General features: G+C 42.7%; 1 protein-coding gene across 1 annotated transcript in view; it reads right to left on the reverse strand.

Annotated features, from left to right (window-relative positions):
- LOC139760210 (uncharacterized) overlaps positions 1 to 24,805 on the reverse strand; it is a 554,062-nt gene that overhangs the window by 329,113 nt on the left and 200,144 nt on the right. Inside the window, exon 8 of the mRNA XM_071683144.1 lies at positions 23,879 to 23,981. Coding sequence (XP_071539245.1) covers positions 23,879 to 23,981 — 103 coding nt within the window. The remainder of the gene's footprint in view (positions 1 to 23,878; positions 23,982 to 24,805) is intronic.

A 24,805-nucleotide genomic window follows, 5' to 3' on the forward strand; every position in this document is an offset into this window, starting at 1 on the left:
TAAATTCCACTGCAATGCCATCCAAACCCACTGCCTTGTCGGCTTTCATCTTCTTTTCATCTCCCTGACCCTCTCACTTCGCACACCACCTCGACCAACACCTCTATCTACCACTCTGTCATCTAACACATTCAAAAATCCTTCAAAATACTCACTCCATCTCTTTCTCACATCACCACTACTAATTATTGCCTCTCCATTAGCCCCCTTCGACGATGTTTCCATTTGTTTTCTTGTCTTACGCCATCTGGATAATCATATAATTACCCAATGGCGTCCTAGCTTCGTCTCTTCGATGTATATCATCTGACTTATATTTCTCTCCTCTGTGTCCCCTGATGATGTGATTATTACACAAAAGTGCACTTGGGAACATATCGTGTTTCATTTTCCCCGTGGACTCATGGGAAAATATATATATATATATATATATATATATATATATATATATATATATATATATATATATATATATATATATATATATATATATATATATATATATTTTTTTTTTTTTTTTTTTTTATACTTTGTCGCTGTCTCCCGCGTTTGCGAGGTAGCGCAAGGAAACAGACGAAAGAAATGGCCCAACCCCCCCATACACATGTACATACACACGTCCACACACGCAAATATACATACCTACACAGCTTTCCATGGTTTACCCCGGACGCTTCACATGCCTTGATTCAATCCACTGACAGCACGTCAACCCCTGTATACCACATCGCTCCAATTCACTCTATTCCTTGCCCTCCTTTCACCCTCCTGCATGTTCAGGCCCCGATCACACAAAATCCTTTTCACTGCATCTTTCCACCTCCAATTTGGTCTCCCTCTTCTCCTCGTTCCCTCCACCTCCGACACATATATCCTCTTGGTCAATCTTTCCTCACTCATTCTCTCCATGTGCCCAAACAATTTCAAAACACCCTCTTCTGCTCTCTCAACCACGCTCTTTTTATTTCCACACATCTCTCTTACCCTTACGTTACTTACTCGATCAAACCACCTCACGACACACATTGTCCTCAAACATCTCATTTCCAGCACATCCATCCTCCTGCGCACAACTCTATCCATAGCCCACGCCTCGCAACCATACAACATTGTTGGAACTACTATTCCTTCAAACATACCCATTTTTGCTTTCCGGGATAATGTTCTCGACTTCCACACATTTTTCAAGGCTCCCAAAATTTTCGCCCCCTCCCCCACCCTATGATCCACTTCCGCTTCCATGGTTCCATCCGCTGACAGATCCACTCCCAGATATCTAAAACACTTCACTTCCTCCAGTTTTTCTCCATTCAAACTCACCTCCCAATTGACTTGACCCTCAACCCTACTGTACCTAATAACCTTGCTCTTATTCACATTTACTCTTAACTTTCTTCTTCCACACACTTTACCAAACTCAGTCACCAGCTTCTGCAGTTTCTCACATGAATCAGCCACCAGCGCTGTATCATCAGCGAACAACAACTGACTCACTTCCCAAGCTCTCTCATCCCCAACAAACTTCATACTTGCCCCTATTTCCAAGACTCTTGCATTTACCTCCCTAACAACCCCATCCACAAACAAATTAAACAACCATGGAGACATCACACACCCCTGCCGCAAACCTACATTCACTGAGAACCAATCACTTTCCTCTCTTCCTACACGTACACACGCCTTACATCCTCGATAAAAACTTTTCACTGCTTCTAACAACTTGCCTCCCACACCATATATTCTTAATACCTTCCACAGAGCATCTCTATCAACTCTATCATATGCCTTCTCCAGATCCATAAATGCTACATACAAATCCATTTGCTTTTCTAAGTATTTTTCACATACATTCTTCAAAGCAAACACCTGATCCACACATCCTCTACCACTTCTGAAACCACACTGCTCTTCCCCAATCTGATGCTCTGTACATGCCTTCACCCTCTCAATCAATACCCTCCCATATAATTTACCAGGAATACTCAACAAACTTATACCTCTGTAATTTGAGCACTCACTCTTATCCCCTTTGCCTTTGTACAATGGCACTATGCACGCATTCCGCCAATCCTCAGGCACCTCACCATGAGTCATACATACATTAAATAATCTTACCAACCAGTCAACAATACAGTCACCCCCTTTTTTAATAAATTCCACTGCAATACCATCCAAACCTGCTGCCTTGCCGGCTTTCATCTTCCGCAAAGCTTTTACTACCTCTTCTCTGTTTACCAAATCATTTTCCCTAACCCTCTCACTTTGCACACCACCTCGACCAAAACACCCTATATCTGCCACTCTGTCATCAGACACATTCAACAAACCTTCAAAATACTCATTCCATCTCCTTCTCACATCACCACTACTTGTTATCACCTCCCCATTTACGCCCTTCACTGAAGTTCCCATTTGCTCCCTTGTCTTACGCACCCTATTTACCTCCTTCCAGAACATCTTTTTATTCTCCCTAAAATTTACTGATAGTCTCTCACCCCAACTCTCATTTGCCCTTTTTTTCACCTCTTGCACCTTTCTCTTGACCTCCTGTCTCTTTCTTTTATACTTCTCCCACTCAATTGCATTTTTTCCCTGCAAAAATCGTCCAAATGCCTCTCTCTTCTCTTTCACTAACACTCTTACTTCTTCATCCCACCACTCACTACCCTTTCTAAACAGCCCACCTCCCACTCTTCTCATGCCACAAGCATCTTTTGCGCAATCCATCACTGATTCCCTAAATACATCCCATTCCTCCCCCACTCCCCTTACTTCCATTGTTCTCACCTTTTTCCATTCTGTACACAGTCTCTCCTGATACTTCTTTTTCATACTATTCGCCATTTCCCGCGATAGCGAGGTAGCGTTAAGAACAGAGGACTGGGCCTTTGAGGGACTACCCTCACCTGGCCCCCTTCTCTGTTCCTTCTTTTGGGAAATTAAAATAAAAAAATGAGAGGGGAGGATTTCCAGCCCCCCGCTCCCTTCCCTTTTAGTCGCCTTCTACGACACGCAGGGAATACGTGGGAAGTATTCTTTCTCCCCTATCCCCTATCCCCAGGGAGCAGCTGAATGAGTGTGTTAGCGGTTTTGATGCACGAGACCGGGTTATAGTGATGGGTGATTTGAATGCAAAGGTGAGTAATGTGGCAGTTGAGGGATTAATTGGCATGCATGGGGTGTTCAGTGTTGTAAATGGAAATGGTGAAGAGCTTGTAGATTTATGTGCTGAAAAAGGACTGATGATTGGGAATACCTGGTTTAAAAAGCGAGATATACATAAGTATACTTTTGTAAGTAGGAGAGATGGCCAGAGAGCGTTATTGGATTACGTGTTAATTGACAGGCGTGCGAAAGAGAGACTTTTGGATGTTAATGTGCTGAGGGGTGCAACTGGAGGGATGTCTGATCATTATCTTGTGGAGGCTAAGGTGAAGATTAGTATGGGTTTTCAGAAAAGAGGAGTGAATGTTGGGGTGAAGAAGGTGGTGAGAGTAAGTGAGCTTGGGAAGGAGACCTGTGTGGGGAAGTACCAGGAGAGACTGTGTACAGAATGGAAAAAGGTGAGAACAATGGAAGTAAGGGGAGTGGGGAAGGAATGGGATGTATTTAGGGAATCAGTGATGGATTGCGCAAAAGATGCTTGTGGCATGAGAAGAGTGGGAGGTGGGCTGTTTAGAAAGGGTAGTGAGTGGTGGGATGAAGAAGTAAGAGTATTAGTGAAAGAGAAGAGAGAGGCATTTGGACGATTTTTGCAGGGAAAAAATGCAATTGAGTGGGAGAAGTATAAAAGAAAGAGACAGGAGGTCAAGAGAAAGGTGCAAGAGGTGAAAAAAAGGGCAAATGAGAGTTGGGGTGAGAGACTATCAGTAAATTTTAGGGAGAATAAAAAGATGTTCTGGAAGGAGGTAAATAGGGTGCGTAAGACAAGGGAGCAAATGGGAACTTCAGTGAAGGGCGTAAATGGGGAGGTGATAAACAAGTAGCGGTGATGTGAGAAGGAGATGGAATGAGTATTTTGAAGGTTTGTTGAATGTGTCTGATGACAGAGTGGCAGATATAGGGTGTTTTGGTCGAAGTGGTGTGCAAAGTGAGAGGGTTAGGGAAAATGATTTGGTAAACAGAGAAGAGGTAGTAAAAGCTTTGCGGAAGATGAAAGCCGGCAAGGCAGCAGGTTTGGATGGTATTGCAGTGGAATTTATTAAAAAAGGGGGTGACTGTATTGCTGACTGGTTGGTAAGGTTATTTAATGTATGTATGACTCATGGTGAGGTGCCTGAGGATTGGCGGAATGCGTGCATAGTGCCATTGTACAAAGGCAAAGGGGATAAGAGTGAGTGCTCAAATTACAGAGGTATAAGTTTGTTGAGTATTACTGGTAAATTATATGGGAGGGTATTGATTGAGAGGGTGAAGGCATGTACAGAGCATCAGATTGGGGAAGAGCAGTGCGGTTTCAGAAGTGGTAGAGGATGTGTGGATCAGGTGTTTGCTTTGAAGAATGTATGTAAGAAATACTTAGAAAAGCAAATGGATTTGTATGTAGCATTTATGGATCTGGAGAAGGCATATGATAGAGTTGATAGAGATGCTCTGTGGAAGGTATTAAGAATATATGGTGTGGGAGGCAAGTTGTTAGAAGCAGTGAAAAGTTTTTATCGAGGATGTAAGGCATGTGTACGTGTAGGATGAGAGGAAAGTGATTGGTTCTCAGTGAATGTAGGTTTGCGGCAGGGGTGTGTGATGTCTCCATGGTTGTTTAATTTGTTTATGGATGGGGTTGTTAGGGAGGTAAATGCAAGAGTCCTGGAAAGAGGGGCAAGTATGAAGTCAGTTGGGGATGAGAGAGCTTGGGAAGTGAGTCAGTTGTTGTTCGCTGATGATACAGCGCTGGTGGCTGATTCATGTGAGAAACTGCAGAAGCTGGTGACTGAGTTTGGTAAAGTGTGTGGAAGAAGAAAGTTAAGAGTAAATGTGAATAAGAGCAAGGTTATTAGGTACAGTAGGGGTGAGGGTCAAGTCAATTGGGAGGTGAGTTTGAATGGAGAAAAACTGGAGGAAGTGAAGTGTTTTAGATATCTGGGAGTGGATCTGTCAGCGGATGGAACCATGGAAGCGGAAGTGGATCATAGGGTGGGGGAGGGGGCGAAAATTTTGGGAGCCTTGAAAAATGTGTGGAAGTCGAGAACTTTATCTCGGAAAGCAAAAATGGGTATGTTTGAAGGAATAGTGGTTCCAACAATGTTGTATGGTTGCGAGGCGTGGGCTATGGATAGAGATGTGCGCAGGAGGATGGATGTGCTGGAAATGAGATGTTTGAGGAAAATGTGTGGTGTGAGGTGGTTTGATCGAGTAAGTAACGTAAGGGTAAGAGAGATGTGTGGAAATAAAAAGAGCGTTTTTGAGAGAGCAGAAGAGGGTGTTTTGAAATGGTTTGGGCACATGGAGAGAATGAGTGAGGAAAGATTGACCAAGAGGATATATGTGTCGGAGGTGGAGGGAACGAGGAGAAGAGGGAGACCAAATTGGAGGTGGAAAGATGGAGTGAAAAAGATTTTGTGTGATCGGGGCCTGAACATGCAGGAGGGTGAAAGGAGGGCAAGGAATAGAGTGAATTGGAGCGATGTGGTATACAGGGGTTGACGTGCTGTCAGTGGATTGAATCAAGGCATGTGAAGCGTCTGGGGTAAACCATGGAAAGCTGTGTAGGTATGTATATTTGCGTGTGTGGACGTGTGTATGTACATGTGTATGGGGGGGGGGTTGGGCCATTTCTTTCGTCTGTTTCCTTGCGCTACCTCGCAAACGCGGGAGACAGCGACAAAGTATAAAAAAGAAAAGAAAAAAAAAAAAAAAAAAAAAATATATATATATATATATATATATATATATATATATATATATATATATATATATATATATATATATATATATATATATTTATTCATTTATTTATATCTATTTTCCTTTGTCGCTGCGCGGGAGACAGCGACAAAGGAAACAGACGAAAGAATGGCCCAACTCACCCACATACACATGTACATACATACACGTCCACACACGCAATTATACATACCTATACATCTCAATGTATACATATATATACACACACAGAAATATACATATATACACATGTACATAATTCATACTGTCTGCCTTTATTCATTCCCATCGCAACCCCGCCACACATGAAATAACAACTCCCTTCCCCCCTCATGTGTGCAAGGTAGCGCTAGGAAAAGACAACAAAGCCTACATTCGTTCACACTCAGTCTTTAGTTGTCATGTAATAATGCACCGAAACCACAGCTCCCTTTCGACATCCAGGCCCCACAGAACTTTCCATGGTTTACCCCAGACACTTCCCATGCCCTGGTTCAATCTATTGACAGCATGTCGACCCCGGTATACCACATCGTTCCAATTCACTATATTCCTTGCACGCCTTTCACCCTCCTGCATGTTCAGGCCCCGATCACTCAAAATCTTTTTCACTCCATCTTTCCACCTCCAATTTGGTCTCCCACTTCTCCTGCTTCCATCCACCTCTAACACATATATCCTCTTGGTCAATCTTTCCTCACTCATTCTCTTCATATGACCAAACATTTCAAAACACCCTCTTCTGCTTTCTCAACCACACTCTTTTTATTACCATACATCTCTCTTACCCTATGATTACTTACTCGATCAAACCACCTCACACCATCTCATTTCCAGCACATACACCCTCCTACGCTCAACTCTATCCATAGCCCACGCCTCGCAACCATATAACATTGTTGGCACCACTATTCATTCAAATATACCCATTTTTGCTTTCCGCGATAATGTTCTCGACTTCCACACATTCTTCAACGCTCCCAAAACTTTCGCCCCATCTACCACCCTATGATTCACTTCCGCTCCCATGGTACCATCTGTTGCCAAAGCCACTCCCAGATATCTAAAACACTTCACTTCTTCCAGTTTTTCTCCATTCAAACTTACCTCCCAATTGACTTGTCCCTCAACCCTACTGTACGTAATAACCTTGCTCTTAGTCACATTTACTCTCAGCTTTCTTTTTTCACACACTTTACCAAACTCAGTCACCAGCTTCTGCAGTTTCTCACACGAATCAGCCACCAGCGCTGTATCATCAGCGAACAACAACTGATTCACTTCCCAAGCTCTCTCATCCACAACAGACATATATATATATATATATATATATATATATATATATATATATATATATATATATATATATATATATATATATATATATATATATATATATTTGGTATATATGAATGGTATTGCAGTGGAATCTATCAGAAAAGGGGGTGACTGTATTGTTGACTGGTTGGTAAGGTTATTTTTAATGTATGTATGACTCATGGTGAGGTGCCTGAGGATTGGCGGAATGCGTGCATAGTGCCATTGTACAAAGGCAGGGGGGGATAAGAGTGACTGCTCAAATTATAGAGGTATAAGTTTGTTGAGTATTCCTGGTGAACTATATGGGAGGGTATTGATTGAGAGGGTGAAGGCATGTACAGAGCATCAGATTGGGGAAGAGCAGTGTGATTTCAGAAGTGGTAGAGGATGTGTGGATCAGGTGTTTGCTTTGAAGAATTTTTTTTTTTTTTTTTTTTTTTCATACTATTCGCCATTTCCCGCGTTTGCGAGGTAGCGTTAAGAACAGAGGACTGGGCCTTAGAGGGAAAATCCTCACCTGGCCCCCTTCTCTGTTCCTTCTTTTGGAAAATCAAAAAAAAAAACGAGAGGGGAGGATTTCCAGCCACCCGCTCCCTCCCCTTTTAGTCGCCTTCTACGACACGCAGGGAATACGTGGGAAGTGAGAAATACTTAGAAAAACAAATGGATTTGCATGTAGCATTTATGGATCTGGAGAAGGCATATGATAGAGTTGATAGAGATGCTCTGTGGAAGGTATTAAGAATATATGGTGTGGGAGGAAAGTTGTTAGAAGCAGTAAAAAGTTTATATCGAGGATGTAAGGCATGTATACGTGTAGGAAGAGAGGAAAGTGATTGGTTCTCAGTGAATGTAGGTTTGCGGCAGGGGTGTGTGATGTGCCCGTGGTTGTTTAATTTGTTTATGGATGAGGTTGTTAGGGAGGTGAATGCAAGAGTTTTGGAAAGAGGGCCAAGTATGAAGTTTGTTGTGGATGAGAGAGCTTGGGAAGTGAGTCAATTGTTGTTCGCTGATGATACAGCGCTGGTGGCTGATTCATGTGAGAAACTGCAGAAGCTGGTGACTGAGTTTGGTAAAGTGTGTGAAAGAAAGTTAAGAGTAAATGTGAATAAGAGCAAGGTTATTAGGTACAGTAGGGTTCAGGGTTAAGTCAATTGGGAGGTAAGTTTGAATGGAGAAAAACTGGAGGAAGTAAAGTGTTTTAGGTATCTGGGAGTGGATCTGGCAGCGGATGGAACCATGGAAGCGGAAGTGAATCATAGGGTGGGGGAGGGGGCGAAAATCCTGGGAGCCTTGAAGAATGTGTGGAAGTCGAGAACATTATCTCGGAGAGCAAAAATGGGTATGTTTGAAGGAATAGTGGTTCCAACAATGTTGTATGGTTGCGAGGCGTGGGCTATGGATAGAGTTGTGCGCAGGAGGATGGGTGTGCTGGAAATGAGATGTTTAAGGACAATGTGTGGTGTGAGGTGGTTTGATCGAGTAAGTAACGTAAGGGTAAGAGAGATGTGTGGAAATAAAAAGAGCGTGGTTGAGAGAGCAGAAGAGGGTGTTTTGAAATGGTTTGGGCACATGGAGAGAATGAGTGAGGAAAGATTGACCAAGAGGATATATGTGTCGGAGGTGGAGGGAACGACGAGAAGTGGGAGACCAAATTGGAGGTGGAAAGATGGAGTGAAAAAGATTTTGTGTGATCGGGGCCTGAACATGCAGGAGGGTGAAAGGAGGGCAAGGAATAGAGTGAATTGGATCGATGTGGTATACCGGGGTTGACGTGCTGTCAGTGGATTGAATCAGGGCATGTGAAGCGTCTGGGGTAAACCATGGAAAGCTGTGTAGGTATGTATATTTGCGTGTGTGGACGTATGTATATACATGTGTATGGGGGTGGGTTGGGCCATTTCTTTTGTCTGTTTCCTTGCGCTACCTCGCAAACGCGGGAGACAGCGACAAAGAAAAAAAAAAAAATATATATATATATATATATATATATATATATATATATATATATATATATATATATATATATATATATCTTTCTTTCATACTATTCGCCATTTCCCGCGTCAGCGAGGTAGCGTTAAGATCAGAGGACTGGGCCTCTGAGGAAACATCCTCAACCAGCCCCCTTCTCTGTTCCTTCTTTTGGAAAATTAAAAACAAACAAACAAGGAAACAGACGAAAGAAATGGCCCAACCCACCCACATACACATGTATATACATACACGTCCACACACGCAAATATACATACCTATACATCTCAACGTATACATATATATATACACACACAGACATATACATAAATACACATGTACATAATTCATAGTGGCTGCCTTTATTCATTCCCATCGCCACCCCGCCACACATGAAATAACAACCCCCTCCCCTCTTATATGTACGAGGAAGCGCTAGGAAAAGACAACAAAGGCCACATTCCTTCACACTCAGTCTCTAGCTGTCATGTAATAATGTACCGAAACTACAGCTCCCTTTCCACATTCAGGCCCCACAGAACTTTCCATGGTTTACCCCAGACGCTTCACATGCCCTGGTTCAATCCATTGACAGCACGTCGACCCCGGTATACCACATCGTTCCAGTTCACTCTATTCCTTGTACGCCTTTCACCTCCCTGCATGTTCAGGCCCCGATCACTCAAAATCTTTTTCACTCCATCTTTCCACCTCCAATTTGGTCTCCCACTTCTCATTCCCTCCCCCTCTGACACATGTATCCTCTTGGTTAATCTTCCCTCACTCATTCTCTCCATGAGACCAAACCATTTCAAAACACCCTCATCTGCTCTCTGAACCCCACTCTTTTTATTACCACACATCTCTCTTATCCTATTATTACTTACTGGATCAAACCACCTCACACCACATAATTGTCCTCAAATATCTCATTTCCAGCACATCCACCCTCCTCCGCACAACTCTATCTATAGCCCACGCCTCGCAACCATATAACATCGTTGGGACCACTATTCCTTCAAACATACCCAATTTTGCTTTCCGAGATAATGATCTCGACTTCCACACATTCTTCACCGCTCCCAGAACTTTCGCCCCCTCCACCACCCTATGATTCACTTCCGCTTCCATGGTTCCATCCGCTGCCAAATCCACTCCCAGATATCTAAAACACTTCACTTCCTCTAGTTTTTCTCCATTCAAACTTACCTCCCAATTGACTTGTCCCTAAACCCTACTGTACGTAATAACCTTGCTCTTATTCACACTTACTCTCAGTTTTCTTCTTTCACACACTTCACCAAACTGAGTCACCAGCTTCTGCAGTTTCTCACATGAATCAGCCACCAGCGCTGTATCATCAGCGAAGAAGAACTGATTCACTTCCCAAGCTCTCTCATCCACAACAGACTTCATACTTGCCCCTATTTCCAAGACTCTTGCATTCACCTCCCTAACAACCCCATCCACAAACAAATTAAACAACCATAGAGACATCACACACCCCTGACGCAAACCTACATTCACTGAGAACCAATCACTTTCCTCTCTTCTTACACGTACACATGCCTTACATCCTCGATAAAAACTTTTCACTGCATCTAACAAATTGCCTCCCACACCATATATTCTTAATACCTTCCACAGAGCATCTCTATCAACTCTACCAAAAGCCTTCTCCATATCAATAAATGCTACATACAAATACATTTGCTTTTCTAATTATTTCTCACATACATTCTTCAAAGCAAACACCTGATCCACACATCCTCTACCATTTCTTAAACCACACTGCTCTTCCCAATCTGATGCTCTGTACATGCCTTTACCCTCTCAATCAATACCCCCCCATATAATTTCCCAGGAATACTCAACAAACTTATACCTCTGTAATTTGAGCACTCACCTTTATCCTCTTTGCCTTTGTATAATGACACTATGCAAGCATTCCGGCAATCCTCAGGCACCTCACCATGAGTCATACATACATTAAATAACCTTACCAACCAGTCAACAATACAGTCACCCCCTTTTTTGATAAATTCCACTGCAATGCCATCCAAACCCGCTGCCTTGCCGGTTTCATCTTCCGCACAGCTTTTATTACCTCTTCTCTGTTTACCAAATCATTCTGCCTAACCCTCTCACTTTGCACACCACCTCGACCAAAACACCCTATATTTCCCACTCTATTATCAAACACATTTGACAAACCTTCAAAATACTCACTCCAGATCCTTGTCACATCACCACTACTTGTTATCACCTCCCCATTAGCCCCCTTCACTGAAGTTCCCACTGATTCCCTTGTCTTACAGACATTGTTTACCTCCTTCCAAATCATCTTTTTATTCTCCCAAAAATCTAATCATACTCTCTCACCCCAACTTTCATTTGCCCTCTTTTTAACCTCTTGAACCTTTCTCTTGACCTTCTGCCTATTTCTTTTATACCTCTCCCACTCAATTGCATTTTTTCCCTGCAAAAATCGTCAAAATGCCTCTCTGTTCTCTTTCGCTAATAATCTTACTTCTTCATTCCACCACTCATTACCCCTTCTAATCAACCCACCTCCCACTCTTCTCATGCCACAAGCATCTTTTGCGCAATCCATCACTGCTTCCCTAAATACATCCCATTCCTCCCCCACTCCCCTTAACTCCTTTGTTCTCACCTTTTTTCATTCTGGACTCAGTCTCTCCTGGTACTTCCCCACACAGGTCTCCTTCCCAAGCTCACTTACTCTCACCACTCTCTTCACCCCAAGATTCTCTCTTCTTTTCTGAAAACCCCCACAAATCTTCACCTTCGCCTCCACAAGATAATGATCAGACATCCCTCCAGTTGCACCTCTCAGCACATTAACATCCAAAAGTCTCTCATTCGTGCGTCTATCAATTAGCACGTAATCCAATAACTCTCTCTGGCCATCTCCCCTACTTACATACGTATACTTATGTATATCTCGCTTTTTAACCCGGTATTCCCAATCACCAGTCCTTTTTCAGCACATAAATCTACAAGCTCTTCACCATTTCCATTTACAACACTGAACACTCCATGTATACCAATTATTCCCTCAATTGCCACATTACTCACCTTTGCATTCAAATCACCCATAACTATAACCCGGTCTTGTGCATCAAAACCACTAACACACTCATTCAGCTGCTCCCAAAACACTTGCCTCTCATGATCTTTCTTCTCATGCCCAGGTGCATATGCACCAATAATCACCCATCATTCTCCATCAACTTTCAGTTTTACCCATATCAATCTAGAATTTACTTTCTTACACTCTATCACATACTCCCACAACTCCTGATTCAGGAGTAGTGCTACTCCATCCCTTGCTCTTGTCCTCTCACTAATCCCTGACTTTACTCCCAAGACATTCCCAAACCACTCTTCCCCTTTACCCTTGAGCTTCGTTTCACTCAGAGCCAAAACGTCCAGGTTCCTTTCCTCAAACATACTACCTATCTCTCCTTTTTTCTCATCCTGGTTACATCCACACACATTTAGACATCCCAATCTGAGCCTTCGAGGAGGATGAGAACTCCTTCTTCTGTTTCCCCTTTTAGAAATTTAAAGTACAAGCTTTACGGAAGATGAAAGCCGGCAAGGCAGCAGGTTTGGATGGTATTGCAGTGGAATCTATTAAAAAAGGGGGTGACTGTATTGTTGACTAGTTGGTAAGGTTATTTAATGTATGTATGATTCATGGTGAGGTGCCTGAGGATTGGCGGAATGCTTGCATAGTGCCATTGTACAAAGGCAAAGGGGATAAGAGTGAGTGCTCAAATTACGGAGGTATAAGTTTGTTGAGTATTCCTGGTAAATTATATGGGAGGGTATTGACTGAGAGGGTGAAGGCATGTACAGAGCATCAGATTGGGGAAGAGCAGTGTGGTTTAAGAAGTGGTAGAGGATGTGTGGATCAGGTGTTTGCTTTGAAGAATGTATGTGAGAAATACTTAGAAAAACAAATGGATTTGTATGTTGCATTTATGGATCTGGAGAAGGAATATGATAGAGTTGATAGAGATGCTCTGTGGAAGGTATTAAGAATATATGGTGTGGGAGGCAAGTTGTTAGAAGCAGTGAAAAGTTTTTATCGAGGATGTAAGGCCTGTGTACGTGTAGGAAGAGAGGAAAGTGATTGGTTCTCAGTGAATGTAGATTTGCGGCAGGGGTGTGTGATGTCTCCATGGTTGTTTAATTTGTTTATGGATGAGGTTGTTAGGGAGGTGAATGCAAGAGTCTTGGAAATAGGGGCAAGTATGCAGTCTGTTGTGGATGAGAGCTTGGGAAGTGAGTCAGTTGTTGTTCGCTGATGATACAGCGCTGGTGGCTGATTCATGTGAGAAACTGCAGAAGCTGGTGACTGAATTTGGTAAAGTGTGTGAAAGAAGAAAGTTAAGAGTGAATGTGAATAAGAGCAAGGTTATTAGGTACAGCAGGGTTGAGGGTCAAGTCAAATGGGAGGCAAGTCTGAATGGAGAAAAACTGGAGGAAGTAAAGTGTTTTAGATATCTGGGAGTGGATCTGGCAGCGGATGGAACCATGGAAGCGGAAGTGAATCATAGGGTGGGGGAGGGGGCGAAAATTCTGGAAGCCTTGAAGAATGTTTGGAAGTCGAGAGAATTATCTCGGAAAGCAAAAATGGGTATGTTTGAAGGAATAGTGGTCCCAACAATGTTGTATGGTTGCGAGGCGTGGGCTATGGATAGAGTTGTGCGCAGGAGGATGGATGTGCTGGAAATGAGATGTTTGAGGACAATATGTGGTGTGAGGTGGTTTGATCGAGTAAGTAATGTAAGGGTAAGAGAGATGTGTGGAAATAAAATGAGTGTGGTTGAGAGAGCAGAAAAGAGTGTTTTGAAATGGTTTGGTCACATGGAGAGAATGAGTGAGGAAAGATTGACCAAGAGGATAAATGTGTCAGAGGTGGAGGGAACGAGGAGAAGTGGGAGACCAAATTGGAGGTGGAAAGATGGAGTGAAAAAGATTTTGAGTGATCGGGGCCTGAACATGCAGGAGGGTGAAAGGCGTGCAAGGAATAAAGTGAACTGGAACGATGTGGTATACCGGGGTCGACGTGCTGTCAATGGATTGAACCAGGGCATGTGAAGCGTCTGGGGTAAACCATGGAAAGTGTGTGGGGCCTGGATGTGGAAAGGGAGCTGTGGTTTCGGTGCATTATTACATGACAGCTAGAGACTGAGTGTGAAGGAATGGGGTCTTTGGTGTCTTTTCCTAGCGCTACCTCGCACACATGAGGGGGGAGGGTGTTGTTATTCCATGTGTGGCGAGGTGGCGATGGGAACGAATAAAGGCAGACAGTATGAATTACGTACATGTGTATATATGTATATGTCTGTGTGTGTATATATATGTGTACATTGAAATGTACAGGTATGTATATTTGCGTGTGTGGACGTGTATGTATATACATGTGTATGTGGGCGGGTTGGGCCATTCTTTCGTCTGTTTCCTTGCGCTACCTCGCTGAGGCGGGAGACAGCGACAAAGCAAAATGAATAAATAAATATATATATATATATATATATATATATATATATATATATATATATATATATATATATATATATATATATATATTATATATATATATATATATATATATATATATATATATATATATATATATATATATATATATATATATATATATATATATTTTTTTTTTTTTTTTTTGCTTTGTCGCTGTCTCCCGCGTTTGCGAGGTAGCGCAAGGAAACAGACGAAAGAAAATGGCCCAACCCACCCCCATACACATGTATATACATACGTCCACACACGCAAATATACATACCTACACAGCTTTCCATGGTTTACCCCAGACGCTTCACATGCCCCGATTCAATCCACTGACAGCACGTCAACCCCGGTATACCACATCGCCCCAATTCACTCTATTCCTTGCCCTCCTTTTACCCTCCTGCATGTTCAGGCCCCGATCACACAAAATCTTTTTCACTCCATCTTTCCACCTCCAATTTGGTCTCCCTCTTCTCCTCGTTCCCTCCACCTCCGACACATATATCCTCTTGGTCAATCTTTCCTCACTCATTCTCTCCATGTGCCCAAACCATTTCAAAACACCCTCTTCTGCTCTCTCAACCACGCTCTTTTTATTTCCACACATCTCTCTTACCCTTACGTTACTTACTCGATCAAACCAGCTCACACCACACATTGTCCTCAAACATCTCATTTCCAGCACATCCATCCTCCTGCGCACAACTCTATCCATAGCCCACGCCTCGCAACCATACAACATTGTTGGAACCACTATTCCTTCAAACATACCCATTTTTGCTTTCCGAGATAATGTTCTCGACTTCCACACATTCTTCAAGGCTCCCAGAATTTTCGCCCCCTCCCCCACCCTATGATCCACTTCCGCTTCCATGGTTCCATCCGCTGCCAGATCCACTCCCAGATATCTAAAACACTTCACTTCCTCCAGTTTTTCTCCATTCAAACTCACCTCCCAATTGACTTGAACCTCAACCCTACTGTACCTAATAACCTTGCTCTTATTCACATTTACTCTTAACTTTCTTCTTTCACACACTTTACCAAACTCAGTCACCAGCTTCTGCAGTTTCTCACATGAATCAGCCACCAGCGCTGTATCATCAGTGAACAACAATATATATATATATATATATATATTCTTTTTTTTTTTTTTTTTTATACTTTGTCGCTGTCTCCCGCGTTTGCGAGGTAGCGCAAGGAAACAGACGAAAGAAATGGCCCAACCCACCCCCATACACATGTATATACATACGTCCACACACGCAAATATACATACCTACACAGCTTTCCATGGTTTACCCCAGACGCTTCACATGTCTTGATTCAATCCACTGACAGCACGTCAACCCCGGTATACCACATTGCTCCAATTCACTCTATTCCTTGCCCTCCTTTCACCCTCCTGCAAGTTCAGGCCCCGATCACACAAAATCTTTTTCACTCCATCTTTCCACCTCCAATTTGGTCTCCCTCTTCTCCTCGTTCCCTCCACCTCCGACACATATATCCTCTTGGTCAACCTTTCCTCACTCATTCTCTCCATGTGCCCAAACCATTTCAAAACACCCTCTTCTGCTCTCTCAACCACGCTCTTTTTATTTCCACACATCTCTCTCACCCTTACGTTACTTACTCGATCAAACCACCTCACACCACACATTGTCCTCAAACATCTCATTTCCAGCACATCCATCCTCCTGCGCACAACTCTATCCATAGCCCACGCCTCGCAACCATACAACATTGTTGGAACCACTATTCCTTCAAACATACCCATTTTTGCTTTCCGAGATAATGTTCTCGACTTCCACACATTCTTCAAGGCTCCCAGAATTTTCGCCCCCTCCCCCACCCTATGGTCCACTTCTGCTTCCATGGTTCCATCCGCTGCCAGATCCACTCCCAGATATCTAAAACACTTCACTTCCTCCAGTTTTTCTCCATTCAAACTCACCTCCCAATTTACTTGACCCTCAACCCTACTGTACCTAATAACCTTGCTCTTATTCACATTTACTCTTAACTTTCTTCTTCCACACACTTCATCAAACTCCGTCACCAGCTTCTGCAGTTTCTCACATGAATCAGCCACCAGCGCTGTATCATCAGCGAACAACAACTGACTCACTTCCCAAGCTCTCTCATCCCCAACAGACTTCATACTTGCCCCTCTTTCCAAAACTCTTGCCTTTACCTCCCTAACAACCCCATCCATAAACAAATTAAACAACCATGGAGACATCACACACCCCTGCCGCAAACCTACATTCACTGAGAACCAATCACTTTCCTCTCTTCCTACACGTACACATGCCTTACATCCTCGATAAAAACTTTTCACTGCTTCTAACAACTTTCCTCCCACACCATATATTCTTAATACCTTCCACAGAGCATCTCTATCAACTCTATCATATGCCTTCTCCAGATCCATAAATGCGACATACAAATCCATTTGCTTTTCTAAGTATTTCTCACATACATTCTTCAAAGCAAACACCTGATCCACACATCCTCTACCACTTCTGAAACCACACTGCTCTTCCCCAATCTGATGCTCTGTACATGCCTTCACCCTCTCAATCAATACCCTCCCATACAATTTACCAGGAATACTCAACAAACTTATACCTCTGTAATTTGAGCACTCACTCTTATCCCCTTTTCCTTTGTACAATGGCACTATGCACGCATTCCTCCAATCCTCAGGCACCTCACCATGAGTCATACATACATTAAATAACCTTACCAACCAGTCAACAATACAGTCACCCCCTTTTTTAATAAATTCCACTGCAATACCATCCAAACCTGCTGCCTTGCCGGCTTTCATCTTCCGCAAAGCTTTCACTACCTCTTCTCTGTTTACCAAATCGTTTTCCCTAACCCTCTCACTTTGCACACCACCTCGACCAAAACACCCTATATCTGCCACTCTATCATCAGACACATTCAACAAACCTTCAAAATACTCACTCCATCTCCTTCTCACATCACCACTACTTGTTATCACCTCCCCATTTGCGCCCTTCACTAAAGTTCCCATTTGCTCCCTTGTCTTACGCACTTTATTTACCTCCTTCCAGAACATCTTTTTATTTTCCCTAAAATTTAATGACACTCTCTCACCCCAACTCTCATTTGCCCTTTTTTTCCCTCTTGCACCTTTCTCTTGACCTCCTGTCTCTTTCTTTTATACATCTCCCACTCAATTGCATTTTTTCCCTGCAAAAATCGTCCAAATGCCTCTCTCTTCTCTTTCACTAATACTCTTACTTCTTCATCCCACCACTCACTACCCTTTCTAATCAACCCACCTCCCACTCTTCTCATGCCACAAGCATCTTTTGCGCAATCCATCACTGACTCCCTAAATACATCCCATTCCTCCCCCACTCCCCTTATATATTCATCTATTTATATTCATTTTGCTTTGTCGCTGTGTCCCGCGTTAGCGAGGTAGCGCAAGGAAACAGACGAAAGAATGGCCCAACCCACCGGCGTAAACATGTATATACATACACGTCCACACAAAGATGTTTTATTTAGGAAGAAAATAAAGTACGTAAGACAAGAGAACAAATGAAAACATCGGTGGACAGGGCTTATGGGGAAGTAATAACAAGCAGTGGGAATGTGAGAAGGAGATGGAGTGAGTATTTTGAAGGTTTGTTGAATGTGTTTGATGATAGAGTGGCAGACATAGGGTGTTTTGGTCGAGTTGGTGTGCGAAGAGAGAGGATCAGAGAGAATGGTTTGGTAAACAGAGAAGAGGTAGTAAAAGCTTTGCGGAAGATGAAAGCCGGCAAGGCTTCGGAATTTGATGGTATTGCAGTAGAATTTATTGAATAAGGGGGTGACTAAGGTTGTTGACTGGTTGGTGAGGATATTCAGTGTACATATCGTTCATGGTGAAGTGCCTGAGGATTGGTGGAATGCATGCATAGTGCCATTGTACAAAGGCAAAGGGGATAAAGGAGAGTGCTCAAGTTATAGATGTATAAGTTTGTTGAGTATTCCTGGGAAATTACATGAGAGCTTATTGATTCAGAGAGTGAAGGCATGAACAGAGCATCAGATCGGGGAAGAGCAGTGTGGTTTCAGAAGTGGTGGAGGATGTGTGGATCAAGTGTTTGCTTTGAAGAATGTATGTGAAAATACTTACAAAAACAAATGGATTTGTACGTAACAATTATGGATCTTGAGAAGGTATATGATAGAGTTGATAGAGATGCTCTGTGGATGGTACTAAGGGTATATGGTTTGTGAGTTAAGTTGCTAGAAGTAGTGAAAAGTTTTTATCGAGGATGTAAGGCATGCGTACGAGTAGGAAGAGAGAAAAGTGATTTGTTATCAGTGAATGTCGGTTTGCTTTAAGGTTGCATGATGTCTCCATGGTTGTTTAATTTGTTTATGGATGAGTTTGTTTGGGAGATGAATGCAAGAGTTTTGGAGAGAGGGGCAAGTATGCAGTCTGTTGTTGATGAGAGGGCTTGGGAAGTGTCAGTTTTGCGCTGACTATACAGCGCTGGTTGCTGATTCGGGTGAGAAACTACAGAAGTTGTTGACTGATTCGGGTGAGAAACCACAGAAGCTGTTGACTGAGTTTGGTAAAGTGTGTGAAATGTGAATAAGAGCAAGGTTATTAGGTACAGTAGGGTTGAGGGACAAGTCAATTGGGTGTGGATGTAGCAGCGAATGGAACCATTTAAGCGGAAGTGAGTCACAAGGTGGGGTAGGGGTGGAAGTCCCGGGAGAGTTGAAGAATGAGTGGAAGGCGAGAACGTTATCTCGGAGAGCAAAAATGGGTATGTTCGAAGGAATCGTGGTTCCAACAATGCCATATGGTTGCGAGGCATGGGGTATAGATAGGGTTGTTCGGAGGAGGGTGGATGTGTTGGAAATGAAATGTTTGAGGACAGTATGTGATGTGAGGTGGTTTGATCGAGTAAGTAATGAAAGGGTACAACCCTATATATAGCCCCTGCCTCGCAACCATATAACATTGTTGGAAGTACTGTCCGAGATAACTTTCTTCCTTATCACATATTCTTCATCCCTCCCAGAACCTTCGCCCCCTTCCGCACTCTGTGACTCACTTTTGCTTCCATGGTTCCATTCGCTGCTAAGTCCACTCCAGATATACAAAACACTTCCTTTTCTCCAATTTTTCTCCAGTTAAACTTACTTCCCAATTAACTTGTCTCTCAGCCCTACTGAACCTAATAACCTTGCTCTTATTGACATTTACTCTCAACTTTCTCCTTTCACACACTTTTTCAAATTCAGTCACCTACTTCTGCAGTTTCTTACTCGAATCAGCCACCAAAGCTGTATCATCGGCGAATAACAACTGACTCACTATCCAAGTCCTCTCATCCCCAACAGATTGCATACTTGCCCTCTCTCCAAAACTCTTGCATTTACCTCCTTAACAACGCCACCCATAAAAAGATGAAACAACCATGGGGACATCAGACATCCCTGCCGCAGACAGACATTCACTGGGAACCACTCATTCTCCTCTTTTCTTACTCATACACATGACTTACATTCTTGGTAAAAACTTTTCACTGCTTTTAGCAACTTACCTCCATACCATATACTCCTAAGACCTTCCATAAAGCATCCGGTATAAAGGATGTATGGATCGGGTGTTTGCTTTGGAGGATGTACTTGCGAAATACTTAGATAAACAGATGGATTTGTATGTAGCACTTCTGGATCTGGGGAAGGCATATGACAGAGTTGTTAGAGATGCTTTGTGGAAGGTTTTAAGAGAAAATGGTGTGGAAGGTAAGTTCCTAGAAGCAGTGAAATTTTTTTTTTCAAGGATGTAAAACATGTGTACGAGTAGGAAGAGAGGACAGTGATTGGTTCCCGGTGAATGTCGGTTTACGGCAGGGCTGTGTGATGTCTCCATATGTGTTTAATTTGTCTATGGATGGGGTGGTTAGGGAGGTAAATGCGAGTTTCGGAGAGGAGGGCGAGAATGCAGTCTGCTGTGGATGAGAGGGCCTGGGAAGTTAGTCAGTTGTTGTTTGCCGATGATACAGTTGTAGTGGTTGATTCGGGTGAGAATCTGCAGAGGCTGATGACTGAGTCTGGAAAAGTTAAGAGTAAATGTAAATAAAAGCAAGGTTACTAGGTTCAGTAGGGTTGAGGGACAAGTTAATTGGGATGTAAGTTTGAATGGAAAAAATTGGATGAAGTGAAGTGTTTTAGCCATCTTGGAGTTTACTTATCAGTGGATGGAACTATTGAAGCGGAAGTGAGTCACAGGGTGGGTGAGGAGGCGAAAGTTCTGGGAGCGTTGAAGAATGTGTGGAAGGCGAGAACGTTATCTCAGAGAGCAAAGATCTTTTTTTTGTTTGTTTGTTTGATTGTTTGAAGGAATAGAGGTTCCAACAATGTTATGTGATTGCGAGGCATGGTGTATACATGGGGTTGTACGGATGAGGGTGGATGTGTTTGAAATGAGATGTTTGAGGAAAATATGTGGTGTGAGGTGGTTTGATCGAGTAAGTAATGAAAGGGTAAGAGAGATGTGTGGTAATAAAAGAGTGTAGTTGAGAGAGCAGAAGAGGGTGTTTTGAAATGGTTTGGTCACATGGAGAGAATGAGTGAGGAAAGATTGACCAAGAGGATATATGTGTCAGAGGTGGAGGGAACGAGAAGTGGGAGACCAAATAGGAGGTGGAAGGATGGAGTGAAAAAGATTTTTATCGATCGGGGCCAGAACATACAGGAACTTGGAGTGAATTGGAACGATGTGGTATACAGGGGTCGACGTGCTGCCAATGGATTGAGCCAGGGCATGTGAAGCGTCTGGGGTAAACCATGGAAAGGTGTGTAGATCATCCAACTTAGGAACATCATGCAAAGGACTCGGTGACGAGGTTGGTGTTGCTCTGTGAAGTCTGTTTTGACTTCTTCAGCAGTTCTGCTAGTGTCACGTGCTTCACGTAATCAGTTCTGCCAATGTCACGTGCTTCACGTAATCAGTTCTGCCAGTGTCACGTGCTTCACGTAATCAGTTCTGCCAGTGTTACGTGCTTCATGTAATCAGTTCTGCCTATGTAACGTGCTTCACGTAATCAGTTCTGCCAGTGTCACGTGCTTCATGTAATCAGCTCTGCCAATGTCACGTGCTTCACGTAATCAGTTCTGCCAGTGTCACGTGCTTCACGTAATCAGTTCTGCCAGTGTCACGTGCTTCACGTAATCAGTTCTGCCAGTGTCACGTGCTTCACGTAATCAGTTCTGCCAGTGTCACGTGCTTCACGTAATCAGTTCTGCCAATGTCACGTGCTTCATGTAATCAGTTCTGCCTATGTAACGTGCTTCATGTAATCAGTTCTGCCAGTGTCACGTGCTTCACGTAATCAGTTCTGCCAGTGTCACGTGCTTCACGTAATCAGTTCTGCCAGTGTCACGTGCTTCACGTAATCAGTTCTGCCAGTGTCACGTGCTTCACGTAATCAGTTCTGCCAGTGTCACGTGCTTCATGTAATCAGCTCTGCCAATGTCACGTGCTTCACGTAATCAGTTCTGCCAGTGTCACGTGCTTCATATAATCAGTTCTGCCAGTGTCACGTGCTTCACGTAATCAGTTCTGCCAATGTCACGTGCTTCATGTAATCAGTTCTGCCAATGTCACGTGCTTCATGTAATCAGTTCTGCCAATGTCACGTGCTTCATGTAATCAGTTCTGCCAGTGTTACGTGCTTCACGTAACCAGTTCTGCCAGTGTTACGTGCTTCACGTAATCAGTTCTGCCAGTGTCACGTGCTTCATGTAATCAGTGCTGCCAATGTCACGTGCTTCATGTAATCAGATCTGCCAGTGTCACGTGCTTCATGTAATCAGTTCTGCCAATGTCACGTGCTTCACGTAATCAGTTCTGCCAGTGTCACGTGCTTCATGTAATCAGTTCTGCCAATGTCACGTGCTTCACGTAATCAGTTCCGCCAGTGTCACGTGCTTCATGTAATCAGTTCTGCCAATGTCACGTGCTTCATGTAATCAGTTCTGCCAATGTCACGTGCTTCATGTAATCAGTTCTGCCTATGTAACGTGCTTCATGTAATCAGTTTTGCCAGTGTTACGTGCTTCACGTAATCAGTTCTGCCAGTGTCACGTGCTTCATGTAATCAGTTCTGCCAGTGTCACGTGCTTCACGTAATCAGTTCTGCCAATGTCACGTGCTTCATGTAATCAGTTCTGCCAATGTCACGTGCTTCATGTAATCAGTTCTGCCAATGTCACGTGCTTCATGTAATCAGTTCTGCCAGTGTTACGTGCTTCACGTAATCAGTTCTGCCAGTGTCACGTGCTTCATGTAATCAGTTCTGCCAGTGTCACGTGCTTCATGTAATCAGTTCTGCCAATGTCACGTGCTTCATGTAATCAGTTCTGCCAGTGTCACGTGCTTCATGTAATCAGCTCTGCCAATGTCACGTGCTTGACGTAATCAGTTCTGCCAGTGTCACGTGCTTCATGTAATCAGTTCTGCCAGTGTCACGTGCTTCATGTAATCAGTTCTGCCAGTGTCACGTGCTTCATGTAATCATTTCTGCCAATGTCACGTGCTTCACGTAATCAGTTCTGCCAATGTCACTTTCTTCATGTAATCAGCTCTGCCAATGTCACGTGCTTCACGTAATCAGTTCTGCCAGTGTCACGTGCTTCATGTAATCAGTTCTGCCAGTGTCACGTGCTTCACGTAATCAGCTCTGCTAGTGTCACGTGCTTCATGTAATTAACTGAATGTTGTACATAATATCTTAGTTGTGATCAAAGTTATCAGAAACGTCGCAGGTGGCACATGTGAGCGTTGCCAGGTGCTGGAAGATGACATGGAAGACAGTCTACCTTCATCAATGTTAGTCATGTTCTCTGCTGAATGATCATATGTCTACCTGGAGGAATATTTACAAACATTTCTCTTTTTCCATAATATATTCAGTTATATAACATACTTTCTGATATACTCTTATGAAATACATCTTTTGAAATGTAGAGAAATGAGAAGTTTAGATTGAGATATATCTACAATGGTACATACATGAATGTCAGAAGAAGTTTGTTGTTAAGTTTAGGACTCAAATCTAAAACAGAAAAATATATTCACCCTAGAATGTGGGTCTCGTACGAGCAGGGTTGTTGAGTGGGCAAGATGGTAGTTCATAGCTTCAGTAACATCCTGCTGCAGGTTTCCAGCCTCTGACACCAACCTGTCAGACAAAAAGTAATTACTTGATAATTTCTCTTCACATAACAAACATATCTCACACAACATAGTCTTCACATAACAAACATATCTCACACAACATAGTCTTCACATAACAAACATATCTCACACAACATAGTCTTCACATAACAAACATATCTCACACAACATAGTCTTCACATAACAAACATATCTCACACAACATAGTCTTCACATAACAAACATATCTCACACAACATAGTCTTCACATAACAAACATATCTCACACAACATAGTCTTCACATAACAAACATATCTCAAACAACATAGTCTTCACATAACAAACATATCTCACACAACATAGTCTTCACATAACAAACATATCTCACACAACATAGTCTTCACATAACAAACATATCTCACACAACATAGTCTTCACATAACAAACATATCTCACACAACATAGTCTTCACATAACAAACATATCTCACACAACATAGTCTTCACATAACAAACATATCTCACACAACATAGTCTTCACATAACAAACATATCTCACACAACATAGTCTTCACATAACAAACATATCTCACACAACATAGTCTTCACATAACAAACATATCTCACACAACATAGTCTTCACATAACAAACATATCTCACACAACATAGTCTTCACATGTTGGTTAAAAAGTAGAAACAAATGATCTACCATCGACCTCATTGTATTGTTTCACGACTTCAGATGGAATAAGTTGTATTAATGAAGATTCATTGTCTGACCACCAGAGCGCTGATGTCACTGGCTCATACTTGTTCACAAGCACAAAAGAACCACACAGTGACCTGGT

Source organism: Panulirus ornatus, chromosome 35 (assembly GCF_036320965.1).
Source record: "Panulirus ornatus isolate Po-2019 chromosome 35, ASM3632096v1, whole genome shotgun sequence".
In the NCBI taxonomy this organism is placed as follows: domain Eukaryota; kingdom Metazoa; phylum Arthropoda; class Malacostraca; order Decapoda; family Palinuridae; genus Panulirus; species Panulirus ornatus.